The sequence below is a fragment of the Mixophyes fleayi genome, chromosome 2 (assembly GCF_038048845.1).
Source record: "Mixophyes fleayi isolate aMixFle1 chromosome 2, aMixFle1.hap1, whole genome shotgun sequence".
NCBI lineage: Eukaryota > Metazoa > Chordata > Amphibia > Anura > Limnodynastidae > Mixophyes > Mixophyes fleayi.
Window position 1 is genome coordinate 351,420,372 of NC_134403.1, and position 21,565 is coordinate 351,441,936.

A 21,565-nucleotide genomic window follows, 5' to 3' on the forward strand; every position below is an offset into this window, starting at 1 on the left:
AACAAACAGAAATTGTGTTTTTGTCAAAGGCACGTAAATCGAGCGTAAGAACGTCCGTATTCAACTAGGGGATGTCTTTTTGAATGCTCTGTTCTGATAGACAATACATGTCAGGATACGTCCATTACATATGTGAATAAATAAGTTCCAAAAGAACTCACAGAAAAAAAAATATTTAATGTCACCTGTTAATAATATAGGGCCTGATTCATTAAGGATCTTAACTTAAGAAACTTCTTATTTCAGTCTCCTGGACAAAACCATGTTACAATGCAAGGGGTGCAAATTAGTATTCTGTTTTGCACATAAGTTAAATACTGACTGTTTTTTCATGTAGCACACAAATATCAACTTTAAATTTCAGTGTACAAATAAGCTATCAAGTATTTGTGTGCTACATGAATAAACAGTCAGTATTTAACTTATGTGCAAAACAGAATACTAATTTGCACCCCTTGCATTGTAACATGGTTTTGTCCAGGAGACTGAAATAAGAAGTTTCTCAAGTTAAGATCCTTAATGAATCAGACCCATAGTCATTAATAACACAAAGGAAAAAATAAGTAAAGCGTTTTGATTTTTTTCCCCTTAAAATAGATTTGTTAGGATGTTATGAATGTCTACTGTACATAAAATGCGTTTTTACAGTTGATCCTGATTGCAAACACATGCGCAGAGTGATTTTATGCATTTACATTCCTTAATGAATCAGGCCCATTGAGCGCAGCAGACAGCATTCGAAAATCTGCAGCGTTCCTGATTGCGAGTAACATCGTTAGTGAGTATGTAGCCAATTCTATTTCCAGCCTCCAAACAGGCGTCTATGTGTGTTTCAACAGGTCTAAACACGCCTTTACTGTGCTCGTTATGTATTTTGACCGATACGTTGTCTTCCCGATTGGCCGCCGCGCACCATAGTCAGCATCGTCCCCTCATAGTAGCCGAAGACAAGGTCGCTGTACAGACGGCTCGTAGCCAAAGCTAAACCTGAGAGTTATTTGTCAGTCTTCAGCGTTATCTCTTATATGTGTACAAAAGGTTTGGCCTCACAGCTCAGAGATGGCGCAATGTGCACAAAGGTACTGTAACCTGTAGCAACTAATCAAACATTTATTTGTTAGAATCTGGTTGGTTGCTATGGGTTACAGCACAACAGTGCACATTGTACCATAATAGTTAATAACTCCTATCACGTTTAGATTTCAGGCTGACCACAACGTACGATTGAAAGCAACTAAATATCTGGTTTATTGTTCCTGGCTGAAACGTTGGTGGTCCAGCACACTCCTAATTAGTGGTTGTAGAATAGAATAAGAGGAAGTCCTGGTACTTGTCATGTGACTGTGAATAGAACGACTCAAAGCAGACTGTTCAGTTATAATTAATAATTACCATGTGTGCTTACAGCGTGCTGGGCTGTGACTTCTGCCAATTTACATAACTCTGAGTTCACAGGTCATCTTTTAGCTGAATCAGCAGCTGTTGTCATTTGTCTATGTCAACTGAGCTGTATTATATGTATTTCACCATCAATGTAAGAGTTTCATATGTATCACTAAATAATGAATTTTGCTCACTGGGTCACTGTGGATGTTATACCCATGTGGCACAGAACTGAACTGTTGCACCTACATTCAGAAATGGGTGACAGTATGTGACATGATTCATGTAAAATAGTTCTATATTATATATACCTGCTGTACATATAGTATTGGTTACCTGTCAGTAGTACATAGGTGCCAGCAGGATTCACACTGTCGTCCTCGTTTACAGTCAGGAGCAGAACGTGCAAATTTACACATAGTTGTGCAAATTACTATTTTGATTCCATGCCAGGAAAATACTGCATATAGTACACAAATACTGCATATAGTACACAAATACTGGGCAGCTTTATGTTAACATCACGGTTTAGAGTTGAGGTAACGCATGCCCCTTCTCACATCTAAATCTGTCAGCGCATTTTATATTTGACGTGGGTGTCAAATGCAACAGTACAGCATGGTTCTGTCAAACTTGTGTTTTTCTATTTACTCCAGGGGGTATAGTTACTAAACAGATTCTAATTGTTAGTCAAACATTCTACAAAATGACATCTAGAATCTGATTGGTTGCTATAGGCAACATCTCCCCCTTTTTCAAACCCATAGTTTAGTAAATATACCTACTGGAGTTGTTGGTACAGTAAATTCATCCCCGGGACAGCCTGTTATAGGATGTGCTGTCCCGGGATGATTTCTTAATAAATGGCTGCAGTATATATAGTTGCGATAAGGGATGATCATTAACAAGGGGGGGAGGTAAATGAGAACCCCTTAGATACTTTTCTAATTAGTTTTCCTTATACGAAGTATAAAGTTAAATTGAAGAGTTCAATTTAGTTCATTCTCTGTTTGTTTGAAAGTAGAGCCAAAAAGGAAATAGAGCTTTTTATTCTTCTTCAATCTTATATTATTACTATTTATTTATATAACTATTAATAAATAGTTCTATGAATAAATTAAATATTTTAAAGTCAGTGTTTTAGACAAACTTGAAATAAAAGCATAACATAGAGTGTAAGGTTTGTTAACAAATATGCAAATAACAATAACGTACTTGCTTACTTTTAATTTGTCCAAAATGAACGTGTGGGGGGCGAGGGCGAGAGTGCGCAATTCTCCCGGGTATTCTGGGAGAGCGGGCAAGTATAATCAATAGTCATGCATTATATACTTTTCATATAGAGCCTCAATGGTGTCACAGGTCCCTCATAAAATGATAGTCTGCATTCTCAAGGTGTTGGGTCAACCCACAGAATGGCTTCCTCTATTTTCTAAAGTGATATGTTTCCATTATATTTATCATATATATATGCAGTTCTTTTCTTTGTCATAGAACTTACTGGAACTGAGTTCCGGCACCTTTTTTTCAATGGATTTTCCAAAGTTTTAAAAGTAACTTTTGAACATTTGATGTTTGGTCTACGTGGACTGTCAGCGGCAAAATCATTTAAACGGTGCATGCGGGCTGCTTCTGTGTCGAGTCCGGTGCATGCGTGCTTCGTCCGCGCTGGTTGTAGTGGCACTGCTTGGCTCGTGGCGCCGCTCAGCTTGTGATTGGTCGTGTGGTCGCTTACTGCGTGTGGTGACCGTTATGTTTTGTTACACAACTGATGTGTGTGGGTGTGTGTACAGTGATTGACTACGTGATGTGAGTTCAGGCACCTTTTTTCTTACAAAAAAGCACTGTATATATGTATAATGTATTTAATATCTGCAATATCTAATTTAAGACCAAAATTCCCACGTCATTTCAAAATTGGTGTTCTTTGTCCTATTGTTTCCATTGAATCTGTAGATGATTTCTATGACACACCAGGTAACACAGCAGATTATTCTATTGACTTATGCAATGATCATGGCAAGTTATTATATTAATATCATGCTCTCTGTCATAAATATTTTATTGCCAAATGGTATTTCTGAGCGCTATATGGTTTTATTTTTTCTATTTTGTTCTGATGCTTAATTGAAACAGAGATTTAGGGCTAGACTTACTAAGCTGCGGGTTTGAAAAAGTGGGGATGTTGCCTATAGCAACCAATCAGATTCTAGCTGTCATTTTGTAGAAGGTACTAAGTAAATGAAAGCTAGAATCTGAATGGTTGCTATAGGCAACATCTCCACGATTTCAAAAACACAGTTAGTAAATCTAGCCCTTAAAGTCTTTTTACTACCATCATTCTTGCTGTTGTGTGTACATACAGAAACTGGACGCCTATCTGTCACGGTTAAATACAGGAATACAGCTAGGAGCCACGAATATAGTGAAAACACTCTGGGTTTTTTTGCAGAAATTTACAAATAGCAGGTAATCAAGTTATTAGTAAATACCAGGTGCAAAGCTGATGCAGGAAGCAGGAGGTAATATGAATTTGCAGAAACCACCAGGTACACAGCTAATGCAGGGAAGCAGGAGGTATGGACAGATCCCAAGCAGCAAGTAACCAGAAGCATATCAGAAGGCAGGAACAAGTAACAACAGGATGTGACAACAATAACCAGCAGTGTATGCTGGGAGTGACAGGTTTAAGAAGGGACACACCCATGTGCAAGGAATAATTATAGGGCAGGTTAACCCCTAATACAAACAAGTGAGGCACAATATCAGCACCTCTGGTGAATAGGGGTACTGCTGCAACACATAAAAGAAACACAAATAATAAAGTCCAAAAGTCCAGGAGGCAGGTTGTTACACTATCCTAGTTCTGTTACTTCCAAGTTTGGGGAGTGGGGGAGCCCATCTGTTACGCTCACCTGAACTGTACGTCCACCATATGTACTGAATACACAGACACCGGCCACCACTCTGGCATCGCTATCAGTCAGTAAAGACAATGCCAAGAGCATTGCCTCACATAACTAACTAGCTTGTTCTGTCTAATACATATTAACATGAAAATGCTTTTTGTGTTTTAGGGGCACAGCGATAGCAGGAATCGTGTTTGGAATTGTATTCATCATGGGGGTGATTGCAGGAATCGCAATATGTATCTGCATGTGTATGAAGAGCACACGTGGTACACGTGTGGGAGTTCTCCGAGCCACACATATCAATGCAATCAGCTCTTACTCAGGTAAGGGGGAGCTGTATGTTTGTCAATTATGTCACTTTTAGCCACAGTGTCAGGGGTTGGTCAGACTTTCTTCCAGTGCTAACGCTGCCTTACAACTCTTGAAACGTTTTACCAGTTCTGCTCCTTACCTTTGGAACTCTCTCACCCTCTACCATGTGATCCCTGCCCAATAAATATATTGTACCTTCAAAACCTGCCCCAAATTGCCGTTCTTGAATAAATGGCTTAAATGATACACTTTACCTTGTAGTCGTAGTTAATATTTGCAATATTTTTCAAAACGACGGTCATGCTCCTACTCAGCAAGCGGTCAATATATACATATGCTAGTCTTGCCCCCTGCACACATTAATTACAGGATGAGAATCCTCAGATCCCAAGCCTATATAATAGCTCCTAAGTTGACTAGAAATATAGCTATATACCTAAGCTGGCACTATATCTATTTTACTAAGCAAGGGACTCCACCTGGAATGAAATCAAATCTAATTGCTAGTCAAACATTGCATTGAGATACCCGTAATTGCCAGCTGTGCATTGCACAGATACCCACAATTACCAGCTATATACTGCACAGAATTATCCACCCCTCAATTACCAGCCAGGTATCGTACAAAGATCCTTCTATACCTTGTCAGTAACTCATTTATGTGCCCCCTTGCCAGTCTGTCCGGCTACATGCCTGGTGGCACAGCAAACATCCTCCCAGTACCTGCACATACTCTGGAGTTCCCAGGGTCCTTTAGAGCTAAGAGCATTTCTCTGAATTAAAACCCCGGGGCGGTCCTGGGAACATCTAGACAGCAGCGTAATAACATGAAGCCGTAAGGAGGAAAAATAGCTGTATCCAAGACAGAGGAGGGCTGGCAAATTTTAGCCCGGGGGGCAAGACTTGACTCAGCAGTGTATTAGGAACATTTTAAAGGAAAAAAAATGCATGAGGCCCAGTGATCCAGCCCAAGGTATCCCACTATGGGACTGGCCTGGGGGGCAGTTGCCCCCAAACCCATGCTGCCCCTGATCCAGGATCCGGAGACATTCATGCATGAAGCAGGAACTCCAGGGGGTAAATGTATCAAGCTGAGAGTTTTCTGGTGGGTTTGAAAAGTGGAGATGTTGCCTATAGCAACCAATCAGATTCTACCTGTCATTTTGTAGAATGTACTAAATAAATGATAGCTAGAATCTGATTGGTTTTTCAAACCCGCCGGAAAACACTCAGCTTGATACATTTACCTCCAGGAGTGAAGCAGGAGTGTGTCCGGCACTTATGCTGTTACTAATCTGTGTGCCAACCATTTGGATCCATACACAAAGGCCAGGACTATGGTACATACCTTAGAGGGAAACTTGGAAATATGAACAAAAATTTCCCATTCTCTCCGTTTCATTTTCAGAAGCCTAATTATAATGTAAAGCTAGCCACACACTTGCAGATCTGATCATTTATCATTTCAGTATTTTGTTTGGTGTTCATTGCCCGTACACTAACTAATGCAGAGAAATTATTATGTCCCTTTCATGGCTGTTAATGTGTTTGATTTAATTCCCTGTATTGTATACTGCTCCATCTACTGAATAACTAAACATTTGTAAAGCATTGTATACCCAGAGGCACTATATAAGTAATCTTATACATACGTGTTATTCATAATATATGTAATCACACATAGCTTTAAAAATAAACAGGAAACAGCCCATGTTGCATAATTATTCTCTAGTTTAAGACAACAAAACATTTGTGCTAATGCTTTGATGCATCATATTCTAATTGTGCCAATTGCATTTACAGCTGTAGTGGTAAGTATACATTTGTAGTACTGTAATTGATGTTCTCGAGTTTATTTAGTTTATGCATAATTGTATTTACAGTCACACCTCATATATTTACTTATTCTTCATGTATCGTGATCACAAAAATATTGCTGAAAAATAAAATTGGTCAACTTTTTGGGGGAAAAGTAAATTATTATTTAATATAAAAAATAGTGTCTGTTAAACAGTTAAATGTCTTTTTTAATTCTGCCTTTTAAACTGTGGAGATCCTCGGGGTGAGAGTACCTCCAGTCACCTCCAGAATTGCTACAAATCAGCTGATACCCGATATATAGGATTGTGATATATCATATTACACCTCAGAATAGATGCACTATCATTTGTTTAGTTATACCAACTTTTATGTGAAAATAAAAGTAATCTTAGTTGGCAGCTGTATTCCTACTTATGGTTCATTTTAATTTAATCGCAATTTTATTTTGTATTTGGATACTGTAGTTATTTTCTTGCCTTTCAAAAGAAACTTGACTTTTGCCTTTACGCTTGTGACCTACACAGCAATATCCATATATACATCATCTATTATACCAGGGTAGGGTCTGTAGACAGAGATGGGTGGACAGTGTAGACCTGCATTGAGACGTGTGAGTGTGGACTTTATTGTGTCTTATATTATTATACAATATTCTGTCCGGCTGCAGAAACACAACAGGGTATTTAAAAAGTATAAATGAAGAAAATAATAATAAAATCCCTGGGATAATGTCACTGTATAGGTCATTAGTACGGCCTCATCTAGAATACTGTGTTCAATTCTGGAGGCCATATCTCCAGAAGGATATAAATACATTAGAGACTATACAAAGAAGGGCAACTAAAATGGTGCATGGCCTACAGCACAAAACTTACCCGGAGAGACTAAAAGAACTTAATATGTATAGTTTGGAGCAGAGAAGGGAAAGGGGGACATGATAGAAGCTTTCAGATATATCAAGGGTTTGAACAAGGTGCAGGAGGTAAACATTCTACAAAGAAAGAGAAATATTAGAACACGAGGATATGTACTGACACTGGAGGGAAGTAGGTTCAGAGGAGATTTGAGGAAAAATTACTTCACAGAAAGGGTAGTGGATGAGTGGAATAGCCTCCCATCAGAGGTGGTAGAGGCTAATACAGTATAACAGTTTAAACATGCTTAGGATAGACATAAGAATATCCTTACAAAGAATAAAGGATAAAATAGGGTTGGAGGTTACCATAGGTTAATAATAAAAAAATGGGCAGACTAGATGGGCCAGGCGGTTCTTATCTGCCGTCAAATTTTATGTTTCTGTGTTTCTATGATGGGGAGTAATATCCCCAAGCACTTTGTCCTTCACCACGACAAAATGGCACCATGTACTGAAATAATGACTATGATTACCACACTGTTACTTGGCACCTGTCTTAGTAGTTAACCCTCATTGAGTGTTATCATCATTTTATTTTGTGGGTAACATGAAACTTGTATTTATTATGTTTTATTTTTTTTTCTCTCCTTTTAGTCTCTCCACCACCATACAGCTATGACTATGAGATGGAGTACCCTCTAGACTTACCTCCACCATACACTCCCACTCCACCGGTGCCTCTGCAATATCCTGCTCCTCCCCCATACCCTGGACCGCCAAGAAAATAACATTCCAAGACGTGGACTTTTCTTAATGTTCTATAGAGATAGAAGATCTTCTAATGTAAGGATCTGTGCAAGAGACAATGCAGTCTTCAGCCTTATGCAAAATACAATCCAATCCTCACTTTGTTCCAGCCTGACCTCCTGAAGTGCTTGAATTCACATCTTTTTCACCGCCTACAATGACTGTTAGTTGTGTATTGAGCACCATAGTATAAGAGCAGTATTTATTTTCTGTGCATTGAATGTGTGAGAAAGGGAACAATTTCTAAGAAAATGTAGAAAACAAAATAAATAACAGAGATACGTATGCCAAATGTTTTGATAATAAAGAATCAGTATTATTTTGATGTGGATTGTGAACGACAAATATTCATCATTGCCAAATATATACATTTTTAATTAAACAAAAATTCAATCAGTGTTTATGAATATGTATCAAAATGTTTAAACAAATATGTTGTCTATATATATATATATATATATATATTCCTGTCTCAGGGACCGCCAAGTGTTTGCTTTAGCATATTTATTTTCTGGAGCTGACTGCATGGTAGGTGGTGGGGTTGGGGGGAGGTTATTGGTTGTAGGATCGGAACAATGTTTTTTTCCTATAGCACTTCTTTGCCAAAATAGAACAGTGTAAAGCTGGGTACACACCTATGTAATCTTACTTCAGATGCAATTTCTGTAACGATTCACCAACGATTGAAAATTCCGATGAGCATGCAGATTTATGTGTACACAGCTACACGATTTACCTTCAGATCTGTGCTCTACGTCTCTCATAACCATCTGCTGAAAAGATTGTGACTCTGTAAACTCTTATATTTGTAATAAAACCAAATCGACCGATGCGATGTGTGCTGGTACAATAAGACATGATCGTGGAAGCATACACATTCTTGCAATGTCTGACCAAATGGTTGTGAATCATGTGATCTGCACGATAATTGCAAAGGCGTGTACCCAGCTTAAATGTTCACTGTTGATCATACTGCATCAGAGTGTGTGACAGTGCGTCAGAGCGTGTTAGAGTGTGTCAGTGTGCGTGACGGTTTGAGAGAGCGTCAGAGTACGTGACAGGGTGTGAGAGTGGATGTCTGACCAGGCAGTGAGCAGGACCAATGAGAAGTGGAACTTGTGAACGGATTTCTGGGGGAAGTGATGGGTACATTTGGCTAGGGAAGGGGCACATCAGATAAGACTGAGGAAATCCATAATTCCATTGGCCAGATACCAAGACTGAAGACTTGCAGGTACAGGTTGGCATTATTGATGCCACCTTCATTGTTATCACAGTGCAATAATACTATATTTTGGTATTTTCCATGTAAATTTCAATTGCAATTAACTGGAGATAAAGGTGTGCATTTATATACACTTAATTTATTCTGTCCATGTTGTTGATTTAATTTCAAAATAGGTGAAAAAAAAGCAGAAAAGACTATTACCATACAGTGTGAAGGAGCCAGGTTGGCAGGTGCAATAACTGGTCATATAGACTGCTCAGTAATACAACCTGGTAAAGAGCTAACTCTTCATGGTTTTGTTGCTTTATATTTTGATATTCAAAATTTGGTCAGTGCATGTTTTGCACACGCATCCAGTTATATGTAGCAGAAAAGATGGATTTGCAGGTGTGAGAAAAATTTGGCAGAACAGTGGTTGTAAGGAGACGTGTAGGAGGTTCCACTTTTTATTTTTGCCTGAGATTCCATTTTCTCTAAAAACCAGCCCTGTGGGAAACACCCCTCCAACTCATCCAGCATCCTGCTCCATTGTAAGTGTATGCGCTTGGAGCGTTTTCGTTGATCAGAGGAGCATCCACTAAACGAATCCGTTCCGGACCCTCTAACTACATCCTTGGGCTGCTATTGACAGTCTGGGTCCTTGCTGCCAGCATCTGGGTCCGATGCTGGCAGCAAGCAGCAATGCACACGTCTCTAGTACTAGTATATACACCTTTAGTTAAGAGACATGTTTGCACCATGGTATTGCCTATATACAACGAAGGGTCAAATAATAGAGCATTGCCAGCAAGTGGCCAAATTGCTATGAAAAATGGGCAATGCATATGTTCAGAATTAGCAAGAAATACATTTTTGAAAGGACCTTTTAGCCACGGGAAGAATCTTGTTTCACATAACAAGAACAGCTCTTAAAAAATCCTATTTGCAAACAAAGTAACATTTCAGTATAGTTTGCATTTCAAGTATAAATGGACTACAGTCTGTGACTCTTCATCTGTTCCTGACGTATACAGCTATAAGCAGGCTGACTTCTCACGTCATTGATAGTGGGAGTTGTAATTCAACTGCGACTTAACAACCATTGTGTCTGATCTTGTGTTGTTCTATGTAAAATATTTCTTTCCTTAAAAAAAACCCCAACACACTATATTACATTATTTCCCATTGAAGGGCAACTACAGTGATGTATGGTTGTATCTCCTGTGGTCATGGCTGAAATAGAGCTATTAATGAGGAACTGACTACTTTTGCCACCTCTGAAGATAAGATAATAGACTGGACACAACTAATTACTCATTGACTACAATCTGTTCAGGACACAGTGAAAAGAAATCTAGAATGAGATGTTAAGAAAAAAAAACTCCTGTTAAGCTGAGGATGTGATTTCTGTAACGATTTTTACCAATGACTGAAAGTCCTGATGAGCATGCAGATTTATGTGTACACACCTACACGATGTACCGTCAGATCTGTGCTCTTCATCTCTCAGAAACATCTACTGAAAAGATCATGACTCTGTACACTCTACAGAGATCTGCCTACACTTTAGGTCGTGAGTGCGCACACACTGCCATATCTGCCCGACATCGTTCCATCGTTGATCGTGATTTTTAGGGAGTTTAGGAAACCTTTTGTACAATAAAACATGATCAGAAGAGAGTACACATTACGGTTGTTTATCATGTGATCTGCACTATAATGGAATGAAATTACTGTAGTGTATACCCAGCTTTACAATGTATCTTAGAAACGCACCTAATGTGGGCATACGCACGTCCGTATTCAACTACAAAGCGATCAGAAGAAACGTCTCTGGTTGAATTCAGGTCTAGGTACCCTCTGCTGCATATATGGCACTTGCTGTATTGAGACAGATTTAACACACTGCAAGAGATGATACAATACATATGTGCAATATATATATATATATATATATAAAAAATTTAAAGTATTCAACTATAGACACCTGTTAATAATACAGTCATGAATGAAAAAACATTTTTATATATATATATATATATATATATATATATATAAAAGAGAAATGGAGGAGGAGGCGCACAATAGTGTAGTATATTGATATATTATTGGAATCACACAGGAATCCACAATAGGACCAAAAACACCAGTGTAGAGGAAAAAAAAAAAAAAACCAGTGTAGAGGACACCACAAAAAACTGTAGTGCACCCAATAATGAGGGTATAAGTGTACCAGATATATGGTGGCAGCTTATTGTCTTATAGTAACAGGACTTGTAATATTTCCATGTTCTATAGGTGAAACCCACATAAACCAGGACACACTTGTGCAGGTATATGCGTACCAGAAATCAGTATTTTTCAACTTGTCTGTGTAGAGATCTCACAGCTGATCAGGGATAGATCACAAAACTGGATGCACAGCTGACAGCCTCAGAAAATTTTGGGAAAAGGGCAAAGAGACATAAGATGCCGAGAAAGTCCAGGACATATGTCTTTCATGTCGATAGCCGTTCTCTGATATTATTAATGTCTACTGTACATAAAATGAATTTTTACAATTGCTCTTGATTGCGCACACATGTTCTGGCACGCACACATGACCGTCATCACTGTCTCACTCGGCACTTACACATCAAAAACGAGGACATTGGAGATCCCTAAAGCTTGAATTGGACACTGCTGCGGGCGCTCTAGCTTGGCACACCCTTACTGTAAATTGACTACGTGCATACGCCCCCCCCTCATTCTACCCATGAAATTATAAACTGTCGGAAGTGTCCTTTGCACTTGAAGATCAATTACATAGGCTTGCGTTCTCTCAGATATAGGGCAGGTGTAGAGCAATTTAACACAAAGTATGCCCTGTATCGACATTTACGTTCCTAGGCCCCATATATGCATGCTGTGGAAAAGCCTAGCAGTCAGGTTAAGAGCTTGTATAGAGCTAGACATGGCAGTAACACTACCTTTCTTCATATTTCAATCATCAAGTTTGATCTAGAGGGGGATTCCAGGCACCGGTAATCCCCCCTTCCCCAGCACTTGTCTATGGGTCATGTATTTCTGCAGTAAAATGGTTTAAAAAAATGTCTATTCCTCTATGGGCAGAAACTGAACATATCTGGTTTCTGTAATCCTTCCAGTATTACATTTGAATGGACATCGCAACAGACTTTATTACAATGTGTGGGCCTTGCCATTTATTAATGTTTTTAGTTTTTTTAAAAATTGATCTATAGCTACTTATTTAATGCACTAGCTAGAGCGAAATTATTTATTAGTGTGAATTTTTAGTGTCAGTCATCTTTTAAGAGTCTATTAGCACCCCTTAATGTTAATATTAACATTCTGTTATAAATGGACATTTATTTATAAAATGTAATGTTATTAGGGCCTTTGCAGCACTGTTACCAAATTAGGACAACGAGAATAATTTTATGTTGCAATAGGTCTAGCACAACCATAACTGGTGGCTAGGGAATATTTGAGCTACTGGCCCCATAGGACAAAGCCTGTTTGTGAAATGGAATAACCAATGATTAAAGATCTAAATGGTCCTTATAGTGAAGTGATGGTAAAACACTCCTGGGGGTAAATGTATCAAGCTGAGAGTTTTCCGGCGGGTTTGAAAAACCAATCAGATTCTAGCTATAATTTATTTAGTACATTCTACAAAATGATAGCTAGAATCTGATTGGTTGCTATAGGCAACATCTTCACTTTTCAAACCCGCCGGCAAACTCTTAGCTTGATACATTTAACCCCTGAAATGCCAATCAGATGCACCATTCTCTGTATAGATCAGTTACAATCTGCAGCTGCTGTGCTGCATACCAAGTGGGTATAAGTTCACCAGGGAGTCCAGGCTTTGTTAGTGCACACTTTCCATAAAGCAGAATTACATCACTTTTAGTTTAATTAGCAAATGAATAATTGGATTTAGTTTTGCTGGTTGGTGTGTTTTCTCCACCAAATTATCCAGAAAGAGCCATAAAGCTGGTGTGAGCAAACCTGCCACAAAGAATATTGTGCCGTTTCATACAGTTTTCCTCGGAGTGATTCATTAAGGCTTTCTTCATTGCACATCAGAAGCAAATCCTCATCACAATATGGAGCAATTAATTGTAAGACATATCGGTGGGACCGTTATTATTATGATTGGCATTGTTTTCTGTCTTAAAATGTTGACATATTACACAAAACAGAAGGTAAATATGGCTCTGACCAACTGAGCTTACAATCGAAGAGGTGCTGGGTACACTTGACACAAAAGGTGGTAGAATAACAATTGTAGCTGGTGATTGGGTAAGGCACAAGAATTATCAGCCACCAATTTTAAAGCAGCAATTGTCCACTGGTTACTGTGCAGCTATTAGTGGTATGTTTGGAATGAGGAGAGACAGAGGAAGATAATCATTATGAACAAGTTATTGTAAGAATCTTAAGACAGTCTGCTGGCAACCATGACTGACCTTAAATTAAATTACGTGAAATGAACCCATCCAGTCTGTGACAGTGGCACCTCTTCGTTCTTTTGCTGAGCTTTCATGGCCGCCAGAGTCAACTTATGATGTCGATATCAGGCAATGGATATAAAATTCAAATTTGAGAGGATCATAATTGGTCATGGTGAAAAATACGGTTGGAAGACGCCAACCAATAGCGTTTATTGGTCTGTGTGTATGGCCATCTTCTGACCTCAATGAATCATGTAATTTGAATTTGACGGTAGATAAGAACCGCTCTAGTCTGCCAATTTTTCAACCTATGGTAACCTCCAGCCCTATTTATCCTTTATAAGGATATCCTTACGTCTATCTCAAGTATGTTTAAATTGCTCTACAGTATTAGCCTCTACCACCTCTGATGGGAGGCTGTTCTACTTATACACTACCCTTTCTGTCAAGTAATTTTTCATCAAATTTCCTTTGAACCTACTTCCCTCCAGTTTTATGTTCTAATACTTCACTTACTTTGAAGAATGTTTCCCTCCTGTACCCAGTTATTTCCCTCCTGTACCCTGTTAATGCTCCTGCAATGGTATCTGAGGAGCAGAGTGGGCAGATGCCATCACATTTGGTCACCCATGTTTGTGGCCAAATTGAAGTTTGAGTAACAGGATCAGCCAGTGTGTGGTCAGTTTACAGGTTAAACCATAACTCCACCTAAAACTAAAAATATAACTGTACCCAAACATCACAGTTTTGGATAGAATTTGTTAAGAGAGAAAGAAAATGTGATTATACATTTAAGAAAGCCCCCGACTTGTGAAGAAAGGGGTTAGTATATAATTTCATTGTTTGATTTATACTTTATAACTAGAGCTCATTTAAACAGCCCCGTGACACTTTCATCCTTGTTTATAACATGAATGAATGAATTCTTGGGAGCGCCAATTTCACCTAATACCAACATATAGATACTGATATGTGTCTCTGATTGCAATTCAACTGCATTCCGAGGCGTTTACTATTGTCCAGCTGAGACAGCCAGCGGTTGTTGGAGTTGCGTCTTCCTAGGAACTTCTATTTGAATCTTCAAAGGTGTTGTTAGGATTGAGGACCTGAACTCTGATATCGTAATGCAGTTTGCTCCATTACACCAGGATTCCTGCAGCAAACCTGTCTTTCAGCAATGCCGCCGTTAACCAGTTTTCCTATGGCAGCTAATTGATGGTTATTAAATCTTTCTGTTAGGATATTGGGATGGCATCTTTGACCCTGGTAAGCATGAATCACTGATGGTGTATTCTTTCATTACCTCTTCAACTGTGTTGAGCACCACTCATTGTACACCTGTCTCATTGATGTAGGGTGTGTGTCACACGTCTGGCATCAGAGATTTAATCCAACAGGTAGTTCTAAAGTAAACAGGATTTATTTTGATTTACACATCTAAAGTGTCCAAACAGCGAAGTCAATAGTCTCAAAGCAGATACAAGTCTGGTAAAAGTATCTAACAATTGCAATTCAAATCACAAGAGGGAGCAAGGTTCTGTGGAGGCATCTGTTTCAGCTTCAAGCACAATACACAAGAAAGGCTTCAAAACAGGAAGAGTCTTTTATAACCCCAAACAGGAAACAAGAGTATGAGGGCTATTCTAAGGGCAAGTTCATAACATGATACACACTCCTCAATGATGTCATCCAGGTGGCTTAGGGCATGGCTTCCCAGGATACTGTTGATTGAAATTTTTTACCAAAAGTGGGAAATGCACAGCAGATTGCCAAGAGTCATCTTCTGGACCTCTGCCCACGAAGCAGATACTGTGGTCAATTTCAAAAGATACGAGAATCCAGGATCTTTTCGACTATAAATTGTCTCAGGATGGGGCAAAGAATCACCAGGGAACTGATTATTAACAGAAGGTTTTAGTAATGACACATGGAAAACAAGTTGTATCTTCCTGGAATCAGGAAGATCCAATCAAAAACAAATATCTTATATGGACCAATAAGCTTGCTAACCAACTTAGTAGATGGTACCTTCATCATTAAATGTTGAATCATACTTCATCACCGATATTAAATGTTGGAGCAGCTCTTCGGAATCTGTCAGCATCACATTTATATCTTTTTTGAGTAGTTTTCAATGTCTCCTTTAATAATTTAAGATTACTTGCATTAGAATCAGTATTTCTTCCACAGCAGGAACTGGAGAATCACAAGGTAGATTGGGGCATATATTTTGATGATATCCTAGATTACGGCTAAATCTAGTAGATAAATGTTGGGAATTGTTATATGCAAATTGTATGCAAATTATATGTTGTATGTGGATACAGTGTATACAGATTTTGAATTTCTTCCCTGATACATCTTTAATAAAACTGACTCGGCAGTAGCACTTCATCAAATATCTAATTCATTGTATCTGTGAAATTAGAAAGATTTTGTAATATTGGACTTTGCTTCTATCAAAGGAGAAGCTCATGCCAAGGCATCATCTTTGAATAATAAAAGAATACAACATACTTTTTGCACCTGTCAGAAAATAAATAGGATGTAAATCAAAATGTATATTGTATTGATTAATAAAACCTGTGTATCTTTACGATCACCTGAAAATCGAGCTGATGGTAAAGGGGCTGTGGGTTGATGTATTGTAGCTGAAGGTGCTACAGCAGGAACTTCTCGAAGCAGAGTTTGTAGCTCTGTGATAACACAATTTTGGAAAGTCAAGTTTAAGTTCTTGAACATTTATTTGCAACTCTGTTACCTGTTGGCTTTATAGTTGAACATTATTAGTACATTTTATGTGAAATTTCTGTAGCTGTCTTGAGACAGAATGCACGTGGGAACTCAGATCTGATAAGCTGCTGTAAACCAGATCTTTACCAGTGGACTCCGTTATTTTGTAGAAGTATTTAACAATTGCAATCTAAATCACAAGAGGGAGCAAAGTTCTGTGGAGGCATCTGGTTCAGGTTCAAACACAATACACAAGCAAAGGCTTCAAAACAGGAAGTGTCTTTTATAGATACAAACAGGAAATGAGATCCAAGATGGAATTATATTGGATGAGGGCTATTCTAAGGGCACGTTCATAACAGAGATTCAAGATGGAACCTTCATGAGACAATCCCGGTCATATTGGATGAGGGCTATTCTAAGGACACGTTCATAACAGTGTGTTTCTCTCCTGACTTAATTGGACTTTTTGAGTTTATGCATTCTTTGTCAGTTATAGAAGTTACTCTGGACTCCTGAACAACCTGCACTCTGATGATTCTTCAGATAATGGTTTCTGCTTCAACTCTGACTCTGTACCCTGGCAAATAGCACTACTACTCCAACTATTTGGCTTCCAGCTTACTTTGTCTTCTTCTGTGAGTACGGCAGCTTGAACATAGAACTGCTTATATGAAACAATTATCTGCTGGCTAGGAAAGATCCTCAACAGAGGGGCTCTGGGCTTGTCTCAGATGCACTTAGACTTTTGCTGCCTACTTGTGATCAAGAATTTTAGATATCCTCCATTTCCAGGTTTGCATTTGTGAGTACTGTTGTCTACTATCAGAACTTTTGTTATACTGTTTGAACTACTACAGACTGCCAGTGCTTCTGAAGACCTTTAATTACTACAGCTGTCTGAGGGTATCATTGCTAGTGACTTTTCTCTGTGTTCATTAATTAGTTGCAAGCTGTGATTGTTCTGTATCTGGTCATCAGTTACTGTGGATTTTTTCTACATATTCTAAATAAATTCACAGTTGTTTGAACTTCTCTCCTGCCTCTCTCTTGTCTTGAATTAACTAACACGCGGACATTATGATCAATAAAATACCAGTCTTGGACTCACCAGATTGATAACTGCCTTTCCCCAGTTGATATGCATCTTTAGCTATGGGTCTGGTGTGTTAGTGTTTAAGCTTCACCTGACAACTGTCTTTTTCAAAAGCCGACTCTTACACTCTGCGCATAAACTCTCCAGTCTTTCCGTCAGCCGCAAGGGCTGCTGGGAGCTGTAGTTCTGGGTGCAGCCAGACGGCGCATGTGCCGTGCAGCGAGATACAATCTAATGAGGCTTGGACGTATCTCCAGATGTGCTTCATAGAAGGTGTATCTTTTACAGGTACTAGAGCACTGGTGTTAAGATTAAATGGTGAAGACAATGAGGATGATAAAACCAGCAGCAGCATCTAGCCTTTTATGATTGGCTACTTGTGTATGGTCTCTTCTAGCCATTAGTACGCCAATCATTAGCATCATGGCTATATTATTTCACGTTGTGGCCATCTATTTGGATAACTTATTTGTTATTTTTATTTGGACTACTGCAGGAAAGAATATCTCTATGGATTTTTAATGAGGTAAACCATGGATGTGGGGGTGTTTGTATGTCATTACGTTTTAAATGCTCAATGGGACTTTCACATTCATTAATAACACTCTCAAGACACTGTTTTCTCGAGTTGGGTACTAATGATCGAGTAGCGGAAATCCGACAGCACTTTTTCCGATAGGAGAAGTGCGATTTTGAAGTGTCCTACCTTCACCTGACAATAAAAGGCTTATGTCTGATATCTTAACCCCTTTACCTTCTTCTTCGTCATAATAAACTATCACCTTAAAGTAACGACACGAGACTTGATTGTGGCAAAATTAAATGAATTTATTAACAATGGTGGAGGAGAATAAAGCAGTCAGTCCGACGTGTGCCAGGCCAAACCCAACTGTCCTAGCATCTCCTTAGGACTACCATCCGGGGCGCCAACACCCCCTGGGTTCACGAAGGGGACAACCAATCAACCCCAGGCGCACATATCTACCTGGACGGGGCACTGCGTCCTGATTCTACCGAACCCGCCCATCCTCTGGGCTATACGGAAAGCAACCACAGGGCAACCCACAGGGGCGGAACCTGAACCGAGACTAATAGCCGATTCACTCGAAGAGAGGCGGGTTCAACGTGCCCTAATACCGTAAATTTGCGCCCACACAACCACTGGCAGTCGACTGAACTGCGTTTTCCGGCACACTCCCAGCTTCGCGGATCACTATGACCGCTATCAGCACTGACATCCATCTTGCAAGTAGCCTTCAATTTTTCAAGTTCTTATGAACTACGAAACCAGGGAGGGTGGGTGGGCAACATCCAGATCTGCAAGACTGATTCAAACTCCGCCTTCCCAACTTATAACCTCTGAAACCCTCCCCTATGACACCGTAGGGGCATACCTAAAAAGTTAACCATTAACACTCCAGAGAATAGCTCAGTTAAAGATACAGCAAAGCTTTTATTATCCTTCGTTCCTATGCAGATCTCAGTTCTTATTACTGGTTGGAAAAGCTGCTGGAAGCAATTTTGGCAAATGAACACACTGCCCTTTAAAAATAACGTCATGCTAAAGTGCTACCCGCACATTCTTCCTATTAAGGTGGTCATTTAAAGAAACCTTGCATCTACAATTTACACTAAACATTGTACACGCAGCGCTGCATTAACTGTCCACCTTAATAGGAAGAATCTGCTGGTCGCACTTTAGCGTGACGTTATTTTTAAAGGGCGGTGTGTTCATTGGCCGGAATTGTTTCTAGCAGTTTTTACAACCAGTCGTTGTCAGGTGAAGGTAGAACACTTCAAAATCGCACTTCTCCAATCGGAAAAAGTGCTGTCGGATTTTTTGTAGTCGCGGAAGCGACTACCACCAGTTTTCTCTTGTGTACGTGATACATCATTGCATTATATTGTGAATGAATAGGGTAATGTGACTTTCACATTTGCTACTGTCAAGGCGTACATCTAGGGTGTAATTTTACGCACTTGTACGTTTGATGTGGAAATACTGCTGCTTTTGAGTTGGATATATCTCGAAATACCTGCGACTCAACATAAACACGTAAGTATGTCTTGTTGGGGAGTTTTACGTTTGTAGAACAAAATGCGCCGAAATATAATGAGGCCCTATTTATATAAAGACAGACAGCACAAATCGTTCCTAAGAAAATCGCCAAACACACAGTATCATCTGCTAATAAAATGCTAATGATTTATTTAATTTATTTAAAAATCGCCTGATGAAATAAAAATGATCTTTCAATGAATTCTGCTTCTTAGCGTGAAACAGAGTCTGGTCCCCCAAAAAAAGGAGTATTTTCTTTCTGGCGGACCACCTCAATTAGAGACAGGTGAGCCATATGTATGAGCTGTGATAATGCACCCCAGGCGAACACATAATAGGATCATTTCGACCTACTTTCCATCTTGCTAAGTATATTATTGCACAGCGTACTGGAAATCAGTTGAATTGATGTCTATTTCACAACAAACAATGTCACAGAAAATCGTCACAGGACCCGTTCATTTCACCGTTCTCTGTTCCCAGGATGTCAGTGTGTATAGAAGATATGTCACTGCGGCATGGAAAACACTCTGATTTTACATTAATTACACCTCAAAGTGAAATACCCATGATGTGAATTTAAATGATAAATGAAGCACAAAGCAAAAGAAAAAAAGTACAGCACAGAATTTTACGATGAATGAAATAAAGGACTAAACGGAGAGGATACAGATTTGTCATTTCTGAGGCTCAGGTGCCATAGAAGATGAAGTGGAAACCAAGGTCGAACATGACTGTGACTCATCCACTAGTTATTCTATAATAAATACAAAGCCTGTGAATGGAATTGATTGACAGCAAGCTTGATCAGTGGTTGTTACACATTAATTTAGGTGTTGGCTTTGGTCACAGACTGTTCAATTTGTTTCATTTCTGTGCCTAGTATGAGAACTCTTAAATCGACCATTAATCCGAAAGCACAAGTCGGATTACATAGTGAAACTTAGCACATTCACAAATATATATGTAACTCAGTGGATTCCAAACTTTTTCAGTTCAAGGCACCCTTAGGGTCTCCACTTACCACTGGCCCTGGCTGTGGCACCCCTGTGAGATCTCCAAGACACCCCAGGGAGCCTAGGCGCACAGTTTGGGAACCACTGGTGTAACTGGTTAAGCAGCTCAGAACTGAAGATATTTGAGCTAATGCAGTAAATAGCAGCATAGCGAATATAAGTACATTATTAAATATTATAGGTTCTGATGAGGTATGGGGACTTTAAAATATATTAAATATATATATTTTTGTATTCTTTTCCACTTTTTTCTTATCGTATATAGCCGTTTTTAATGTGAACATTTTGAATATTGACTTTACAAACATGCTCGTATATGTTGACGTTTTAACTATGTCGACATTATGAACCTCTAGACATTATGACTGTCGCCATTATAACTGTGTCTGAATTGCCTTATTGTAGAGCATTGTCTATAATATGCGCGCACACCTTGATGCAGTGGTAAGACACAGGCATAAATGTTGGAAGCGGATTGTGTGTTAAATTCAACTGCGTTCCTTTGTTGCGCCATCTAGTGTCCATGACCATTATTGCTATTTACAACACTGGATACACATGATGTTTGAAATCCTTCCATGTCTGATTCTACTACATTTGACAATAACTCTCTAAGGGGGGAATTCAATTCCCCCTGACGCAACGCTGTGCTAAGTCTATTACTGTTAATGCAGTAATTTTAGTACAGGGAGCCGCAAACAAAAAGAAGGTGTTGAAATTACCGTATTAACGGTAATTATGTGCACTATTACCGTAATATCTGTAACAGAGCGCAGGCTGCATTATTTTTGAGAGGGAAGGAGGATGGTTTTATGCTAGGTACGCCCCTTCCAGAGGCGGGACTAGCGAGCTGTGGGCCCCGGTGCAGGGAGGCTGGGCGGAGGGAACTGAGTCACCTGACCC

At 39.2% G+C, this 21,565-nt stretch overlaps 1 protein-coding gene and 1 long non-coding RNA gene across 2 annotated transcripts in view; one reads left to right on the forward strand and one right to left on the reverse strand.

Moving 5' to 3' along the window:
• The window catches only part of CYYR1 (cysteine and tyrosine rich 1), a 62,879-nt gene extending 54,437 nt beyond the window's left edge, over positions 1 to 8,442 (forward strand). Inside the window, exons 3-4 of the mRNA XM_075198219.1 lie at positions 4,461 to 4,618; positions 7,939 to 8,442. Of these exons, the coding sequence (XP_075054320.1) occupies positions 4,461 to 4,618; positions 7,939 to 8,072 (292 nt within the window). The 3' untranslated portion in view covers positions 8,073 to 8,442. The remainder of the gene's footprint in view (positions 1 to 4,460; positions 4,619 to 7,938) is intronic.
• Positions 1 to 21,565, reverse strand: part of LOC142139481 (uncharacterized) — a 928,167-nt gene that overhangs the window by 383,489 nt on the left and 523,113 nt on the right. The gene's annotated exons all lie outside the window — the stretch shown is intronic.